This window comes from Lepidochelys olivacea, assembly GCF_965140295.1.
Source record: "Lepidochelys olivacea isolate rLepOli2 genome assembly, chromosome: 1".
In the NCBI taxonomy this organism is placed as follows: Eukaryota; Metazoa; Chordata; order Testudines; family Cheloniidae; genus Lepidochelys; species Lepidochelys olivacea.
The window spans coordinates 25,307,900-25,327,964 of record NC_140411.1 but is presented as its reverse complement, the minus strand read 5'-3'; the positions used below and the strand labels follow the sequence as shown (position 1 = coordinate 25,327,964).

The window sequence follows — 20,065 nt, the reverse complement described above, 5'->3', positions numbered from 1 at the left end:
GTCTTCAGGCCAAACTTTTATCTTAATGTACTATTCCTGATTGTCTGCAGGTTTTCAAGGAGGCCTTATGTACAAAACTTTGACTTTGTGAAGGCTATCAATACTGTTCAGAAATCCTGGACAGCAACATCATACAAGGAATATGAAAGCCTCTCCTTGGAAGAGCTAACTAGAAGAGCTGGAGGTCTCAAGTCCAGAGCTCCGAGGTATTAAAGTTTTCCTACTTAGGTCACTCACAAGGCCTGCTGGTGAGAATCATTTACTGAGTTCTTTGTAGCTTTGCTGATTATCATCAGCTATGGATCTGGCTCCTAGTTCAGTTTATATATAATATACTGTGGAATCCAGATGTATTCAGACCCTTTACTGTATGATTGAGTGCCAGCATATTTGCCTGTTTGAGTCCTGATGATCCAAACATATCTGGCTGTCTTGCAAGCACTTCCAATGAATGTGAGTTTTCGCTGTTTGATCCAGTCCTGAAATTGCCTCAGAATATACAGATTAAGGGAACAGGTGATGACATGGGTATAGAATGGGAATTTTAGAATTAAACTCTTAACCATCCATCGCTCAGGTTGTGCCCACACACAGCTATGGCAGGCAGGTAGGTGTTTTTATCCTTTAAATAAAGTTAATTAGGGAGTTCATAACCTTCAGTCCAAAAACAGCCATAGGCAATCATAGCTGAAATATAGACAATGCAGATTTTCAGAAGGAGTTCTCTGTCACGGTATCAAATTGCCCATCCCAGTGTCTCATTCTATAGATAACTTGGGGAGAATGCTGGCCTATATTTTATACACTGAGTAAGGCACACAGCATTCAATATCAGGCAGCAGGGAGTTGTGTATGCACACCGTAACCTCTGATTTCAGTACAGTCTGACCAAACTTGTAACTGGAGGTAGAAATTGTTTTTCCTTTGAAATTTCCCATTGTGTAGCTGTTCCCTTTAGTGCATTAGCAAGAAGGAGAGTAAAGCTACCTTCCTATGCCAAACATTGCTTTGCAGTGATGTAGCTTTGCAGATGTCTTTTTTCACTCTCAGATGGTTGACTCTGATGGTGTTGAGCCATGTCCTGAAGTAGGAGGGGGCTGTAGGGAAGAAATATTGTTCATACTTTTCCCCCAAACTTCACTGTACTATAGAAGTCAAGTGTGCAGGTAGAATTTGAAATATCTCTAACTTTTGCTACTCTGATTACGAAGAATGCCAAATATTTGCTCTGTGCATGCAGATAATGTTGGGGCTTCCCGATACATTGGTAAGTTTATGCGTTGTCCCTGTGAAGACGGTCACGTGCCCTGACAATCACAAGAAAATAGCACTAAGTACAGACACACAAACATTTAGACCCTCCATCGTCTGCGTGTAATGTTAGATCTCGTCGGGCACTTGGAGCAGCGCTTGTTGGGCTGGTCTCTCCGGTCTGCTGAGAGTAGAAGTGAGCCTGATGCTCTTCACCAGCACTTGACTTTTAAAGTGGGTGGAATGCTTACCTGTGCCATCTTTTTGGCTGGTCTGCACTATGACTATCCGCCGGCAATAGGTGCCGCTGAGGACGGTTTAGCTACAAGCGTAGACAGGGACAGTCAGCATTCAGAACCACTTCAATAGCTGCGGAGAAAGTCGGCTTCAAGTGGCGGTCTCCAAGCATGCTTTAACCAGGATCATCGGAAGCATGGCTGGACACTTTGTCCTTGTCAGCGCTTGCAGTTAAACTGTGTTCACCTCTGACTGATGCACATTGACCGTAATTGGTGATTTTGTGTACTTTCAAGAAACCCTGTGTATTCTTAAGGAAATTTTGTTGATAGCACAGATATTCAGTAGCTGTTCAAAGTCGGTTGTAAGGCTGGCATCTTTGATGATATTGTGGTATTAGTTCAGCACTTCAAAACAAAAACAAACTTTTGGACTGATTTAATTGCCCTAACCAGCAGGTTGTTATGGCATAAATAAACCCTTGTCTGCTCCAGCAGGGATTGAGACTATTTTCTCCTTGCCATATTCCATCTCACTGAAGCTAAGCAATAAAGAATTACTTGTGAGACTTGACACCCATTCAGTGTGCGTAGAGGGGGTTGCTATCTCTAGATACAGTTAGGTGGATTAACACATGGGCCCCGGCCAATTTGGGGGCCCCCAGGAACATTGCAACTCTGCTCATCCTCTTCCCCCATGTGGCCCTGCCTCCTGGCCAGGCCGGAAGCTGGAACCGGGCCAGAGCCACCCAGGGAGCCCTGAACCTTTCGCCTGTCCTGAGCAGAGGGCTGGGGGGCCCAAGAGCAGCCCCCTAGCCTTTGTCCCTGCCCCCTGGGGTGCACCACCCAGGATAGGTGGAGGGTTTGGAGGGGGTTTCACCAGAACTGGGGGGAGGAGGCGCCAAGGGGGCTATGCCCTTCCACTTTTTAACAAAAGAAACCTGCCTTAGTGAGAGCAGGGAACACCATATCATCAGCACTGGCCCCTGCTCAGCCAGGGCCGGCTCTGTGTGTGGCTGCAGCTCCCAGCCCTGGCTCTGCAGGTGGCAGATGACTCCAGTTCTGGGCAGAGGGAGCCCGGCTTGCGTGGGGGGTTAGGTTGCAGGGTCCTGAGACAGGCAGTGGATGGATGTAGTTTGGGGGTGGCACTGATCCCCAAAACAGGGGTGAGGCATGGAGGGATGTTCAAGGCGTCATGTGCCATTGCTCCCCCCCATTTCTGCAGCTCTGAGCTGCTCTGCTCTGCCTTTAATTAAAAAGAAAATTGATCTAAATGGGGAAACACACAAAAATAAAAGCCTAAGTCCTGCTTGGGGGGGGGTGGAAAATGGGGGAAGCGAGTTGGGGGGGAGAGAAGGGGATGAGAGGGTGGGGCAATGGTGAGGGGAAGGGGGATGGGATGGGGAAGAGGGATGGCATAGGGAAGGGGAAGACAAAGGGGAATGGGGTGGGGAGAGGAAGTGGGAGGGGGAAGAGAAGAAGGAGGATGGGGTGGGGAGAGGGGATGGGGTAGGGAGAAGGGAGATAGCGCAGGGGGCGGTGGGTAGAGGCACTTTGCGTCTGAATTGCCTGAGTGGCCGCAGCTCTTGCACTCAGGTCACTGCAGCACCTTTTATGAAAGTTTCATCGCCCTGGGGCTCCCCACAGTGACCTGGCTCCCTGGACAGCTGCCGCAGCTCCTACCACAGCCTGACGGCCTCAGGGGAGAGGAGGAGCAGGGGGCGGGGGCCCCAAAAGGTCTTTGTTCCCAGGGTCCCATTAAATCTTAATCTGCCTCTGCTGTTAGGAAATAGTCTGTGGAAGCAAAATTGCTAGAGGTGTCAGTTCCTCATGCAATCTCTTTTCCTCTGCCTAGACAATGTGATGGTATGTTAATGTCAAATGTATGTTCTTGTGTTTTAGACCGAAGCCTGCGCCACTAACGCCCGAATTAGTCAAACAAGTTTCAGGTTTGCCAGAATCCTGGGACTGGAGGAACATTGATGGTGTCAACTATGTCAGTCCTGTAAGAAACCAAGGTAGGAGGTTTTTCATAATCCCCATATGAGACTGTCTGCAAAAAGTACCTCGTGCTTAATCTATTGCATGTCAGTATCATGAAAGGTCTGAATTTGCTTTGCTGTATGGTCCCCTGCGATAGGCAGTAGAACACGCCTGATATACAAACCCTCTGCTAAGGCTTGGAAAAGTTTTCGCTCTTCCTGCCAAAGTAGAAGACTACTTCCTGTTAGACCGTCCGGTTCAGTACAGGAGTGAAAGTCAATTACCATGGCTCTCTGTATGGAGATCGCTAGCAAATTCTGTTTGTCCAAACTGTCATCATGATGAATTTCTGCCCACCACAATCTCAGAACTGATACAGTGCAAGTTCAGTTATTAATTTTTCTGCTAATTGTTGCTGACAGCATATTATCATACAATTTTAACCAATAATCCCTTGAAGGATTGTTTATATCATCCTGAAGTCTCATTACTTAAATCATTTTAGGAATAATTAGTTACATGACTGATCTGTTACAGAAATAGGTGTCTGTTTATACTTTGAAAAACATAGACACTGGTAAACGTCTGATACCCCCATAAACAAAATGCAACTACTGTAAAGCTTTCGCCTCACTCCTGCACTAGTACAGATCTTCCTTCTTAGCTAGATTTAAAGGTTCAGTCTTACTATTATTTATTTGTAGTGATTCAAAATCTTCTCTTGAGGCAAATGGAATGGAGTGCTGCTATATAATGAAGTTGTTTCCTTAAACCATTGGTCCCTTTCCAATGCATGAGGGGCGTGTGTGTGTACGTGTGTGTACTGAAGAATTCCTAACAAGATTTTGGGGGAAATGCGGGGGAGAGGGAAGAAGGAGGAGGATGGGGGTGTTGGTGGAATGTGAGAGAGTTGGTTCACAATCTGATCTGTGGCTGAATGATGATTGGAAATAGTGAAATGCTTACACAGGGATTATCAACAGCTAACCGGTGTAAAGACCTGTGCTTCCTTTGTACCTTCAGTTCACTTGAGAAATGTGGTATCATCCCTTCTTCATTCAGTGGGTAACAAGATCTAAGGCTTCCTCTTCCTGAAGCAGCATTGTAAACATGTTCTCAGTATGGGGAGTCTTGCTTTGCTCTTTTCAGGGATGGGAGTTGCCTAAACCCCCTCGTATTGTGTTGAGAAAGCACCTGCAACACACAAAGGAATTCAGGTGGACTGTGTTTGCATGTCACATTCAGCCAGAAATGAGCATATTTGGTATGATAAATAGCCAAAAAGATAATAACATTATTAATATGCGTAGTGCTGACATATCAAATAATTCATCTTCCTTACAATAATGAGCTATTGTAGATTTGCAGAGGCATCAGACATCAATGGCTGTAAATAGTTATTAGTAAAACAATGGCACAATATTAAGATTTAGATGCTGAAAGTTTGAAAATGCACTGAAGACTAACAGAACCATAAGCAGCAAGAAGCATGTTTTTTCAAACAGCCAATCATGCTAGGCAAACTTCCACATGCTAAGCTGTTGAGACAGTGCTGCATTCACTGCAAGATCATGCTTTCTTCATGTGTTTACTGTTAGAACCATGTGGCCGCTACTATTGTCCCAAATGGACAAGAATTTCACAAGGACAAAAGTCTAGTCTTTGAAGATAATCCTTCAACATTACAGAGGCAGGCCTCCAGCCACAGGTTTCTTGGTTTGTAATCTTCATTTATATCTATGATAGCACATCAGCATTCCCCAGTATAATCAGTCACGTTTTTTTAGGTAACCTCCTTTACTTACTATTCAGTACAGAACTGAATTACTGTACCCTTTAATGCCAGCTAACACTTTAAGAGATAAAGGCCTGATGTACACTACAGACTTAGGTCGATGTAAGGCACCTTACGTCGAGCCAATGATGTCAGAGTCTACACCACAGCCTTGCTCCCTCCGATGTAAGTGCTCTGCTACACTGACATAAGAACTCCACCTCCACTTATGTCAGTGTAGACACTGTTACTTATGTTGGTTGTCATTCTTGTCAGTTTCATGGCTTCCTGCTGGATCCTTGATACTGACAAGAAAGGCTAGTAGGTTCCCTGCTGTGAACCCGGCATCTGGCTCACAGCTCGGGCTATCACCCCGGGGTGGGTGAGGGGCTCCAGCTAGAGCTGGGAGCCGAGAGCTGCGGAGTGGGGGCAGCTGGGCTCCCTGCGGGCTGTGGGGAGCCCAGGGTCTCACCCCCCATACTGCTCCTCTTAAGTTGGGGGAAGCACTCCTGGCAAGGACATGCACCACTGACAGAAGGAAGGTAGTGAACCATGGCAGGTAATTACTGCCATGGCTGTAAGTCAACCTAACATAGCTTGACTTAACTTTGTAGTGCAGGCATGCCCAATGCTCAGTTTGAAACTAGAAGCAAACAGAACAAAGAACTCTAATACAAATTAAGCTTCAATAAAATCACAGTCCCAAGAACCCCCCTTCCCGTGCTTTAGATATCTTCTGCAGAAGAGATTAGTTTGAGAGGATGCATTGCTGTCAGTTTCTACTATGGGGAAATATTGTTAGGCAATTACATCACAGTAACCAATTTAGCAAGGAGAGCTAGGATTCTCAGTAAATCTCTGCTCTGACTCCTGTAATCTTCCTCTCAAACCAGAGTAGGTGGAAAAACATAGTGAATTACTGATTCCTCACCTTCTAAAGGCATTTTAGGCCCTTTAATCATTTTTCATCATTTAATGATCCTTTTGCCACAGACTGAGTGGAATCTAATGCGGTTAAGTCTGTGATTGACTTGGAATTGAATTTATGGGGAGCATCTGACATGCAACAATTCCAGCAATTATCTCTGATCTCCACTGATATTCCATTTCTGTGTGGGTGCCATATTAGGAGGTTCCCAGAGTGTACTGCTGCAGTTAATAGGGAGAATGTTTTTTTTAAAAAAGTTACTTCCAGGACAATGATTACATGAATGAGACTTGGCCTACTGTGGCGTGGCCAATCAGCAAACAATGGAATGATTGTGTAAGAATGGGTGTCACCTTTCACCACTTTGAACATGAATGCTCTTTGCCCAGCAGTGTGATCAGAGAGTAAATTCCACCCCCTCCTCTTCAGACGTCTTAATCCAACGTCCAACGTCTTAATGTTGAATAATGGTACAATTTCATAAAGTCCTGCTTTTATAATAGCCCTGCTTGATGCCCTCCTATACGTAGTTTGAGACATGAGGTAGTTTCTTTTTGTATTCTCAAAGCCTCATTCCTTTTTTAAGCTTTGCAGTATTTTCCTTTGTAGTGGGCAAGTCAGTTGGGGGCCTGGGTGAGGGGTGATAGTCAGAATAAGACCTCAGCTAAGCAACTCCCCCTCTGCAGTGTGGCTACTTCACTTTCAAAGTTTCTACTACATCACAGAAAATACCAAGAGGGGGCGAAGGAGCTAAAACTAAAAGGCAACACTAAATTGTGGTGTAAAATATGATGCTAAGTGACTTATCTTGTTACTGTCAGCAGAGGACAACTACTCTGAAAAGCCAGAGTATGACTGCATGCTGCTTGAGAGAATCACAAAATTAAACTTCACACTTACATTGCCAAACTCTAAACCAAGCCATTACTTTAGAAGCAGCAGTATAAGTATAGTGGTGCAGTGGGAAACTGTGGCTCTAAATACACTAATGTGCTGAGGATATCTAGAATAGTTTGTTCAGAGTTCAGTTGACACAGGTCATAGGACACTTTTTAGGAGGGCTTCACAAAGAGCAGCCTCTAAAAGTTGGTTATGAGCATCCTCCGCACCATGCTAACAAATATTTTTTTATATGACCATTCAGAGGCAACAGCTTAGCAATTATGCAGCTTTTAAAACTAGACAATTAAAAAGTTAAACTTAACTATATTACACTATATTAAAAGAAACTATATTAAAAAAAACTTCTCGGTCTTGCTGCTTCCTTTTAGGAGACATCAAAACTGCTTTATGACCACAGCTGATCCTTAAAGGGACTTCTAAATGCTAACTTCAGTGGGACTATTTTTGTGCTTGCAGTTAAGCATATTTGAATAGCTTTCTTGAACTGGAGCCTAACTTCTGGTCAAACTGAAGACAATGTCAAAGCAGGGTTGACTTGATTCAACAGTCTGTGCAATATAAGGGTTGCCTCCCTTTACAGCACCCTAGAATCATAGACTATCAGGGTTGGAAGGGACCTCAGGAGGTCATCTAGTCGAACCCCCTGCTCAAAGCAGGACCAATCCCCAACTAAATCATCCCAGCCAGGGCTTTGTCATAAAGCATAAAAATATCTAAGGAAGGAGATTCCACCACCTCCCTAGGTAACGCATTCCAGTGTTTCACCACCCTCCTAGTGAAAAAGTTTTTCCTAATATCCAACCTAAACCTCCCCCACTGCAACTTGAGACCATTACTCCTTGTTCTGTCATCAGCTACCACTGAGAACAGTCTAGATCCATCCTCTTTGGAACTCCCTTTCAGGTAGTTGAAAGCAGCTATCAAATCTCCCCTCATTCTTCTCTTCCGCAGACTAAACAATTCCAGTTCCCTCAGCCTCTCCTCATAACTCATGTGTTCCAGTCCCCTAATCATTTTTGTTGCCCTCTGCTGGACGTTTTCCAATTTTTCCACATCCTTCTTGTAGTGTGGGGCCCAAAATTGGACACAGTACTCCAGATGAGGCCTCACCAATGTCAAACAGAGGGGAACGATCACATCCCTCGATCTGCTGGCAATGCCCCTACTTATACAGCCCAAAATGCCATTGGCCTTCTTGGCAACAAGGGCACACTGTTGACTCATATCCAGCTTCTCGTCCACTGTAACCCCTAGGTCCTTTTCTGCAGAATTGCTGCCGAGCCATTCAGTCCCTAGTCTGTAGCGGTGCATGGGATTCTTCCGTCCTAAGTGCGGGACTCTGCACTTGTCCTTGTTGAACCTCATCAGATTTCTTTTGGCCCAATCCTCTAATTTGTCTAGGTCCCTCTGTATCCTATCACTACCCTCCAGCGTATCTACCTCTCCTCCCAGTTTAGTATTATCTGCAAACTTGCTGAGGGTGCAATCCACACCATCCTCCAGATCATTTATGAAGATATTGAACAAAACCGGCCCGAGGACCGACCCTTGGGGCACTCCACTTGACACCGACTGCCAACTAGACATGGAGCCATTGATCACTACCCATTGAGCCTGACAATCTAGCCAACTTTCTATCCACCTTATAGTCCATTCATCCAGCCCATACTTCTTTAACTTGCTGGCAAGAATACTGTGGGAGACCGTGTCAAAAGCTTTGCTAAAGCTTTTGGTCTTGGTCTTGTTTAGTTTGCTGATGTTTTGTATTTCCTGTATTCCTCAGCATCATGTGGCAGCTGCTATGCATTTGCTTCCGTGGGCATGTTGGAGGCAAGAATTCGTATCCGCACTAACAATACTCAGACACCAATCTTCAGTCCTCAGCAGGTTGTGTCCTGCAGCCATTATTCTCAAGGTGAGTGGACTGGAGATGTTCCCCTGGTATTGAGGAGATGGGGGAAGGACACCACCCCAAGGATTTTGTCACTACAGGAGAGGAAGGGTTGACAGTCTCTTCTAATTGATTGGCAACCATTTTTGTAAGCCTGTCTGTGGTCTTGGGGTGGGAAGCTCATTTGCTGTGAAATAGCAGCTTCAGAAAGCCAGGGTATTAGAACACGCGTCTTTCATGACTGAAAGAAATGACTAATTCTTGAGTGTCATATGCTTAGGACTACATTTTATGGTAGCTGGCTTCTGTGACTCCAACATAGTGATCCAGATTTCATTCCAGGGTCATTAGAGTCCATTTTGCTGTGTGCATGGGAATGTTGTATTGGAGTTGAACCACCAGTGGTTTGCTTAACACTAGCTAGTGGTCTGTGGAGACTGTCTGCTCATTTGGTGTCTGCTGTCCTCCTTCTCCAGCTGCTTGTGCAGGCATCCAGGCGCTTCATTGTAAACTGCCTTGGATGGCTGCAAAAAGCAGCTGGAAACAAGGGAAAGGAACCTGTCTAGGGGAATGTGCTGTGTTGGAGAGGATCCTGGAGCTGTAATCCACCTGCAGAGAAGAGGGAATGTCTAGGGGGAGCAGAGGAGATTGGAATTGGGCAGTTTGTCCAGGGGAGTTAGGAGAAGGCCACCGGACTGGGTAGCACATCTAGGGAGAAGGGAACAAAATCTCCCTGAAGCGTGTGCAGAGGGAGGAAGAACAAAGTGGTGGGGGGAGGCAAAAGGAAAAGCAAAAAGCAGCAGACCGTGCGATTCTCTTTTGGGAAAAAGGACACCACCTCCACCGTATCTGACAGGTACAATACATATGTTTTTTACTGGTGCTATGTTTCCATGTAAGGAATTACTGTGGTTACCATGGGGATGTTGTATGGTCACAAATGGCTGAGGAGATAGCTTGTGCAGTAGGGAAGAGGGTGTTAAGGTGGTCCACCCTGTGAGTCAGCTTGAGAGCCTCTGCTCTGGGTGTTAAAAGAATGTTAGGCATTGTTTCCTCTTGATCTCAGGGGAGAGATAAGAGTGGTTCCCTTTTAACTGTAACCTGCATTAGCCATGCTCAGTCTGATACAAAATATCGGGGATAATAAAGACTTGTGGTGATTTTTAAAACAATGAACTTGCAAAATTGCAGTTTCCTCTCTTATCCCAAAAAGACCTTCTGCAAGGAATAATCAGATCTTTTCTGACTATTTCAGGTTGTGATGGTGGATTCCCATACCTCATTGCTGGGAAATACATCCAAGATTTTGGTGTGCTGGAGGAAGAGTGTTTCCCTTACACAGCCACAGATTCTCCATGTACTCCGAAGCGGAACTGTTACCACTACTATGCCTCTGAGTACCACTACGTTGGAGGGTTTTATGGAGGCTGCAATGAAGCCCTGATGAAGCTTGAACTTGTCATATATGGGCCAATGGCCGTTGCTTTTGAAGTTTATAGTGATTTCATGCTCTATAGAGGAGGAATCTACCATCACACTGGGCTGCAGGATGAGTTCAACCCCTTTGAGTTGACCAATCATGCTGTGTTGCTTGTGGGGTATGGCAAAGATCCAGATACTGGTGAGAAGTTCTGGACAGTGAAAAATAGCTGGGGAAGCTCATGGGGAGAAAATGGTTACTTCAGAATCCGCCGAGGCACTGATGAATGTGCCATTGAAAGTATAGCAGTGTCCGCAACTCCTGTTCCAAAATTATAAAGCAAAACTCCTTTCTAGTGCCTCATTTCTGAGAAGCAAATTTCATTGCCATAGGAGCGTATTGATTATATTCTGTACTTGGAAAATTTTACTGCAGTATTTTAAAGCTTAAGAATGAGCTTTAATGAGATTTTTCAGAATCCAGTGAGCAGTTTTCACTCTCTACCACTGACAACACTTCAAAATTCTGTTGTTTGTTTATGATACACAAAGATACACTTCCTGTGTATAGAGGCTGGCAGTAAATTCTCTAAGAACACAATTGCCATTAGATTAACAATAAGTGGTAGTTATTCATCATTTTATAAAGCCCCGATATTCTTTTTCTTCTCCTTGAACAATCTTAAAACTGGACCTCAGAAGGAAATGACTGCTACAATAATTTATAATTACTTAAAGGGCACTTTTTAAAGTATTGTGCCTTACTCCTGGGACATCAGGGGATCATTGTCTTTTAAAATTGGACATCTTAAGTGTCCATCAGAGAATGATTACACTGTGATTAAAGGGAAACTTTAAAGCTTTAAGTGTTTGGCAAACGTGCAAGCAAAATGTCAGATGTCAAACTCTCTGAACCTCAAAGTTCGTTTTACATATTGGCCTTTTACTGCATTTATGTGGCGGTTTTTTTAAGTTCCTATTTTTATGAATGTCATTTGAATTCAATTCCAAGCTGATCCTCAATAAAAGTCTGACTCTATTGCTGTGGGAGTTGTTTCTTACTGAAGTTGGTGCCTTTTTATTGCTATGACCTACACCAACAGCTTCAAAATAGAGAAGGGATATTCAGGTATTTTAGCATAAGGAAGATTTTGGGGTGGGTGGGGGAGGAGAATTATAAATCATCTGTCCTCCAGCCAGTTCTGTTCGGTATCGGTTCTTACACTGCGTGGTGTTGCTCTTTAGTGCAAGCGCAAGCAGAGTCTTTGTGCAGAGTCTTTGTACAGCGCCTAGCACAGTGCAGTCCCAGTCCATGATTAGAGCTTCTTTAATAATAATCTGTGCGTGGATGTAAATAAGGCTATATCAGCTGTAATCCTCTACACCAAAAGGTAATACCTCAAGCCCCATATGTATCTGCTCCCTTATTTCCATGTCCGTATGTAGGTAAGAAAAGGAATGGTGAACAGGCATGATGGAAGAGATGTGAGCATAGACAGTCCTCCTCTGCAGGGGGGAGATGTCACATAGCTTCCTCCTGCAACTAGACAGGAATAATGTGTCAGACGCATAGCAGGGCCCCTTATTAATGCAGGATTGTCCATTCCGTGTCCTTAACTGGCTCGTACTTTTTACCAGGTATACAACAGTAAATCAGTGCTGTGCAGAATCACACTCCTTATATCTAGACAGACACTCTGTTCACAGTGCCTCTTTGTTTATTTGTATTACAATAGCAGCTAGAGGCCCCAACAAAGATTGGGGGCCCCAATGTGCTTCACAAACTCATGGTAAAATGGTCCCTGCCCCAAAGGTTACAGTCTAAATAGACAAGAGAAAGGGTGGAAGAAAGGCGCTCTGATCCCTCTTTACAGGTGGAGAACTGAGGTGCATACCTCTCAACAGTCCCTCAGCGCATAGGAATTCCCAGACTGGATCAGATCTGAGGTCTGTCTAGTCTCCACTAGTGGCCAGCCCAAGATGCTTCAGAGGAAGGTGGGAGCAGCCGCAAAAGAAGGCAGATATGGGATAATCTGCCCCCCGTTCAGGTCTCATCCTAATCCCTAAAATTGGCTGTAGCATCAAAGCTGTCTCACCCAGAATCAGAAAAGGCCAGAGGTCTTCCCTGATACCCCTGAGTCATCTGAGGCTGTGCTTCTCCTTTCATTTCCTTCTTCCCTTATTCCTACTCTCTTCTCCTCTTCCATCTTTGAGTCAACTTAATACAAGCAGACAAGCTATTTGTAGATACTAGATACCAGCCTCAGTCATCCATAGCCTGTTGTTCTTCTATCATTTTACAGATCCTTTAGGTTGCTACTTGGGATCTAGTGTAACACTGAATAGCATTTTTCTGCTGTGGTAAAATCAATAATGCTTGCAGCACTTTCTCTTGTGCTTTACTATGGAGCTATTTAAATGCCCATTTTGTTTGCATATACAGAGGGCGTAACAGCTGGTATACTACAGCAATGGTGCTAACTGCCACTAGGCTGGCTGCCAGTCAAACTGTTTAACTTCAGGATACTCAGCAATCTGTTGGCTTGTTCTTGTCCACTAAAGAACTGCAGTTTACAAGCATTCAACTCAATTACTGTAACTTTGCAAAGGTGGCATGTGCCCACATGAGCCACTGGGACTAGTTGTAACCATGATGAATGTCTTTTTTCCAACCCAGCCCTCCCTCAAGCTGTTGCAGTCAACATTTTTCATTCTAACCTTTTCTGATGAAAACTAGTTTTCTCAACAAAATGGAAATTTCCATGGGAAATGTCCAGTTCTGAAACAGGCCAGTTACTGGAGTATTGTGCTCTTTTGTGAGGACCAACTGATTGGTGTAGGCAACATCAGGACTCTCATTCTATATTAGTCCTGCAGCTGTGCACAGTTGACCCAATTCATGGTATAACTTGCTCCAACCGAATGCACTTGCAGTGTTGTGGACAAACTTATAAACACTTGTGTGATTGTGAATGTGAGCTGTATATTCCAAGTGGAAAAAAGCCTGTTTTCAGTCTCATGCTCTGAGACCACTATACAATGGATAGTCATGGTTTCATCCTTAGTAACACACTTTGAACATATTGTATGTTCAAGGATTCCTGTTCTTTGGCTGTCATCACTGTGTCGCCAACACTCAGTGATAACTGGTGTTTTTCTTAAAGCCCTGAAGTCAATTGAATGCATCAGCTTCTCAGCTTTCCTTTAAACAAGGGTTGCAGCCCTTATGGTTATGGAGATAAGCTTAAAAATATGAATGCTTCTTGCTAAAGGTGCAGAAGGCAAATAATTCCAAATGGATTTTTTTTTAAATATCGTGGGTTTTTGTAAAGCTTGGGCATTGTACTGCTGTGGGTGGGTGGGTGGGTGTGTATTTAAAATCTCCCACCATTACACTCCTATGGGCACTAATGGCAGTGCTGGTGTAGAAAGGACATTGGTGTTCACTATTACTTATCACCATGTTGTCTACACATGCTCCAAGCCAGTAAAAACACTGGTGTCCCCTCTATACTAGCACCCCACAGGGGCAGCTGAATATAGTGGTGGTCTTCCCATAATCTTGTGTGGTCACAGACTCTTGCTCAGAACCAGACTCATTTGTTTTCTTCTGTGTACTGTATTTAATTATCATATTTCAGAAACGACAAACACGCAGCCCACTTCAGGTATTTACATGGCCAGCATAAATCACTTGGATTTTGTGGATTCTAAGATTTTGTTAGTTTTTGTTAGGGATTGCATGCTAAGAGGAATGGAAAGAATCGTCTGCAAGAGATGGAGACACCAGGACAATGTGCTGTCTTCCCAGAACCAGGATGTGGCTGCAAGATTGGATAGGATTCCAGAATTGGCGGGCAAGGCTCCACTAGTGATAGTGAATACCAGTGGAGACACTGCTTCCCATGATGCATTTGCAGATTATAGACTACTCCAGAGAACTCAGACATTCCCCTCCTTCAGTGGCCTGCCAAGTGATTTCCTCAGAGATCCTTCCTGTCCCACAAGCAAAGGAAGACAGAAGATTCTGGAAGTGAACCACTGTCTATGTAAGTGGTGTAAGATTGAAAATTCTGGTTTCATGGAATATTGGTCCACCTTTGTTGGGGACAGGGAGCCTGCATAGTTTGGATGGCTTCTATCTCAGGAAAAGGGCAACCAATCTTCAGGGAGACAGGCTAGTCAGGGGACTAGTGAGGAGGGCATTGAACCAACAAAAAGAGACAATGAAGAGGCAGAACAACTGAACACTCATTTAGCACAAAATCAAGGTGTCAAGAACAAAATTAATTAAGGCACGAAGGGATATGAAAAGACGAAACTCTTTCATTGTTTATACATCAATGTTAGGTGCCTGGGTAATAAGAAGAATTTGAATTGCTCACTTATGAGCATAAATTCAACCTAGTTGGTATTTCTGAAACTCACTGGGAAGATTTGTGTGACTGGAATGTTTATCACTGGTATAACTAGTGCTGGTCAGAAATTGTGTGACGGAACATTTTTCTGTCAGAGAATGCTGAACTGTCAAAATCAAACTCTTCCTCTAAGACCGTTGAATTTCAATGAAGTTCTGATGGAAAGCAGGAAAGGTTCCTTGGAAACCAGCTTACCCACCCAGCTCCTTAGCAATTTGGGCTTCCAAGCTCCTGAGTTTTTGGCAGCCCACAAGACCTCTTAGCTACAGACCTTGGGCCTTTGTAGTTCCCAGAGAATTTTGAAATTTTGGGGGTTTTGTTCCAAATCATAACACAACCGAATTTCAAAATATTGAAATCCCCTATGAAATGGGATTACCTTTCTCCACAAGACTTTAGCTATCTATTTACATATGATCAAGTGGGACAAAGAGAAGGAAGAATGGCATTCTGTCAGAAATGACATTGTCAGTGGCTGGGAAACAGGTAACTTGGAAGCAAATTGTGACGGTTTTAAACCCCCCCTGTCCGGGATGCCACCTGACGTACTGGGGTTTAACTGAGCCTCTTCTGCTCAGCCAGCCTGGGTTCCCTCTACCTGCTTTGCTGAATTAAGCTCTCTGCCATTTTGCAGCACACACACACAGGTAGGGCCACACCCCGCTGTAGACACAGACTGAAGTCAGCTCTGTGTGAGAGGACCCCCCCAGCACTCGAGTGCACACCCCTTTCTGGAGATAAGCCTAAAATAATACTGTCTTGCACTGTATAGAAAAATCTGCCCAAGCTCATAAAAATCCACCCTCTTCCTCAATGTGAAGAGAGATGTGCATGACTTCTTGCCCACCCCCCCAGTTAGAAATTACATAACCTGGGTTTAATAATAAACAAAATAAGTTCATTAACTACAGAAGGTAGATTTTAAGTGTGTGATGTTGCATTCTATATGATTTTATGAAAATATGTTCATGAGTGTGAATATAATGTAACTGGAATATGCTTCATGCAAAAGATCTCTTGTAAGGTATCATTACAAAGCTTATAATCTACTGAGTGTGGTCATCCTATTTGTATAAAAGTATCACTCTTGTATCTGAAACTAGAAATATGAAATATAACCCTGAGGTGATATTGTAGTTATGCAAAGTGTGGGCCATTAATGATGGTTTGGAATCTTGATGGCTCCCATTAACCAAGACAATTGATAGTGGATGGCTCTGTTTGCTTGCAGGCCTTCCTGTGAGTCAAGCTGGGAGGAATGAAGGCTTGGGATCTCACAGAACATGTGACCATGTCACCTGGTATAGAAATCCATCTTAAACCTGGTGCTTTTCCATTTAGAAGGGGTGGCGGGGGTGTCAAGGTTCCTTCCCCACTCTGAACTCTAGGGTACTGATGTGGGGACCTGCATGAAAACCTCCTAAGCTTATTTTTACTAGCTTAGGTTAAAACTTCCCCAAGGTACAAACTATTTTCCTTTTTCCCTTGGACTTTATTGCTGCCACCACCAAGCGTCTAACAGATATATAACTGGGAAAGAGCTCGCTTGGAAACGTCTTTCCCCCCAAAATCCTCCCCAAACCCTATACCCCCTTTCCTGGGGAAGGCTTGATAAAATCCTCACCAATTTACATAAGTGAACACAGACCCAAACCCTTGGATCTTAAGAACAATGAAAAAAACAAACAGGTTCTTAAAAGAAGAATTTTAATAGACAAAAAAGTAAAAGAATCACCTCTGTAAAATCAGGATGGTAAATACCTTACAGGGTAATTAGATTCCAAACATAGAGAATCCCTCTCCCTCCAGCTTTTGAAAGTATCTTGTCTCCTCATTGGTCATTTTGGTCAGGTGCCAGCGAGGTTATCCTAGCTTCTTAACCCTTTACAGGTGAAAGGGTTTTTCCTCTGGCCAGGAGAGATTTTAAAGGTGTTTACCCTTCCCTTTATATTTATGACAGCGGGAGATGGGACCCAGAGAGACAAAAGATTCCTGTCTTGTGCCAAAGCTATATAAGGGGGTGGAACAGAACAAAAGGGGGCTGCAGTCATGAGAAATCCCCTAGCTACCACCTGAGCTGGAACAAGGGCTGTACCAGGGGAAAGGATTGTGCCCAGACCAGGAAGGCATCCAGTCTGTGAAAGAAAGTTATTGAAACATATCTGAGGGTGAGATTTTATCTGTATTCAGTTTTATTACTGTATTACGCTTAGACTTGCATGTTTTATTTTATTTTACTTGGTAATTCACTTTGTTCTGTCTGTTATCACTTGGAACCACTTAAATCCTACTTCTTGTATTTAATAAAATCACTTTTTACTTATTAATTAACCCAAAGTATGTATTAATACCTGGGGGGGCGGGGAGGGAGAGACGGACAAACAGATGTGCATATCTCTCTATCAGTGTTATAGAGGGCGAACAATTTATGAGTTTATCCTGTATAAGCTTTATACAGGGTAAAAAGGATTTATTTGCGGTTTGGACCCCATTGGGAGTTGGGCATCTGAGTGTTAGAGATAAGAACACTTCTTAAGCCATTTTCAGTTAAGCCTGCTGCTTTCAGGGGGATGTGGTTCAGACCTGGGTCTGTATTGCAGCAGGCAAGCGTGTCTGGCTCAAACAAGGCAAGTTTCTGAAGTTCCAAGCTGGCAGGGAAAATGGGTTAGAAGTAGTCTCAGCACATCAGCTGGCAGTTCCCAAGGGGGGTTCTGTGATCCAACCCATCACAAAGTGGTTAAAGGGATAGCAAACAGAAAAAAGCAGATTACCTTAGTAAATAAACAAAAGATGCAAACTTATCTTAACACACTAGAGAGATAGGGTACAAATTTGCAGATTCTCACCATGAGTGATAAACAGGCTGGCAGATTCTTAAGCCACAAGTTGCCTTGGCTTTCCCAGGTTTTCTTACACAGGCTAAAAGTCCTTCCTGCCTGAGACCATCAATTCTCACAGTTCAGTCTTTGTTCCTCAGGTGTTTTCAGGTGTGTTGTGGTAGGGAGAGTGAGGTCCCTTCATGTTGTCATTGTCCCTCTTTTATATCTTTCCCCCACTTGCTGGAAAGTTTTTTTTCTGTGACCTGGGTCAAACAGTTCCTACTGTATAGAACTATCTGACCTTGGTCAAACAGTTCCCATTGTGTTGAGCTATCTCTGAGAGGTTTCTGTTGCACACAGTTCCTGGGGTGATCCTTATGCTTGTGTGCATTTCTTCAATAAGCCACTAACATTGGCCTCATCCAATGTAGCACATTTGAAATATAGAGACATGGTCGATATTCCCAGCTTCAGATACAAAAATGAAACATGCATACAAATTGGATAAACACATTCAGTAAATTATAACCTTTCCAATGATACCTTACATGAGCCATCTTGCATGAAATACTTATCAGTTATGTCATATCCATATCATAAGCATATTTTCATGAAGAATATGGAGTGTAATGTCACACAAATGATCTTGAATACTTAGTGATCAGTTGTGTAACAGATAAAGTGCAAGATGGGGACTATTCAGTGTCTGCTACAAACCACCAAATCACAGTAGAGAACAGGATGAGGAACTTCTTATGCACATATCTATAATGTGTAGGGAACCTGGATTATCAGGGGACATCTGTATTAGTGACATATACTGGAGGTGACATGCTGCAATACTAAAACATCCTTGGAACTTTTAAAAATCATAGGTGACAACTTCCTAGCTTAAAAAGTGTTTCATCTGACCTAGGGTAATTCTATATTAGAGCTCACCTTGACAGATAAAGAGGAATCGATCACAGAATTAAAAATTAGTGGTTGCTTAAGTACAAGTGATCATGACTTGATTACATCTATGTGCAAACAGAGTAAAGTCCCAACCGGTTATTATATATATATTTGGTACTTTAGAAAGGCCAGTTTTAAAAAGCTGAAAACAATTGAGCCAAATCAACTGGCAGAAAGAATGTACTCAGAGAAATATGATGGCAATTGAGAACTACTTAAGGACACTTTATTAGATGCCCCAAAGCCAAAATCAAGAGAGAAGGCTACACTTATTAAAACCACAGCCTAGATTAGAAAGGAACTGAGAGCAGGAGGCAGTCAAACAAACACCCACACCCACACACACATATATAACATAGAATAGAGGGGAAGTTGATAATAATAAATATAATTAGAAGGCAGAAAATTAATAAGGGAACCAAAAGGACACAAGGAGATGTCTATGGTCACCAGAGTTAAGGACAATAAGGAGTTTTAAAGTATATCAGGAACAACTGGAACCCCGACAATGGTATTAGTCCCAAGGCCAGCCTTAGAGATGGGTGACCTGGGCAACCATCCAGGGTGCCAACATTTCGGATGCCAGATCATCACATTCAGGAGCATCCAATCTCTGTGAGTTGTAGTGTTTTGTTCTCTTGTGACTTTGGGTGGGGGCACTGAAAATATTTTCTGCTGTACGCTCCCAAACATCTAGGGCCATCGCTGATTGGTCCATTACTAGGTGGAAATGGTAGAATTGTTAATGTTAATACAGAAATGGTAGAAGTGTTCCATAAATATTTCTGTTCTCTGTTTGAGGAAATGATGGTATAGTCATATCAGATGATGAAATAAAATCAATAGGCACCTACATGAGAAACAGAATTAAATAATAGAGAGCTCTTTAGTCAAGCAGACAAAGGTGTAACAATGTCTAATGGCTCAAAATTGAAGCTAGACAAATTCAGACTGGCAAGAAGACACATATTTTTAACAGTTACTTAACCATTGGAACAACTTACCGAGGGCTGTGTAGCAGATTCTCAGTTACAGGAAATTTTAAAATCAAGATTGGATGTTCTAAAAAAATTTGCTCTTGTACAAACCCACCTGTTGTACTTGAAGCAGGAATTAATTCAGGAAAGTCCTATGGCCTGGGTTATGTAGGAGGCCAGACTGGCTTGTCAGAATGGTCCCTTCTAGTCTTAGCATTTAAAACCTACGAAAGTTTCTAGTTCATATGACTGTGAAGTTTATATTCCAAATATAAACTGAGGGTAACACTGTGGTTTTGTCATCTTGGGACCTTGTCCATCCGAGAATTAATTAGCCCAATTTTTAGCCATCGTTGTCGAGGAAGCAGTGTACCTGCATCAGTGCAAGCCTATAGTGTACGGAAAGCCACAATTTGCACCAATGGAGTTTATCATTGTAGCAAGGTTTGGAGGATGTTATACAAGCCAGTGGTATGCTAGGATTAAGTATTTGTTTATTATGAGCTGGAGAC

The 20,065-nt window shown here is 43.3% G+C and overlaps 1 protein-coding gene across 1 annotated transcript in view; it reads left to right on the top strand.

Annotated features, from left to right (window-relative positions):
• CTSC (cathepsin C) overlaps positions 1–11,424 on the top strand; it is a 33,696-nt gene extending 22,272 nt beyond the window's left edge. Inside the window, exons 4-7 of the mRNA XM_084627402.1 lie at positions 51–206; positions 3,390–3,505; positions 8,859–8,990; positions 10,222–11,424. Of these exons, the coding sequence (XP_084483528.1) occupies positions 51–206; positions 3,390–3,505; positions 8,859–8,990; positions 10,222–10,724 (907 nt within the window). The 3' untranslated portion in view covers positions 10,725–11,424. The remainder of the gene's footprint in view (positions 1–50; positions 207–3,389; positions 3,506–8,858; positions 8,991–10,221) is intronic.
• The last annotated feature ends 8,641 nt before the right edge of the window (positions 11,425–20,065 follow it).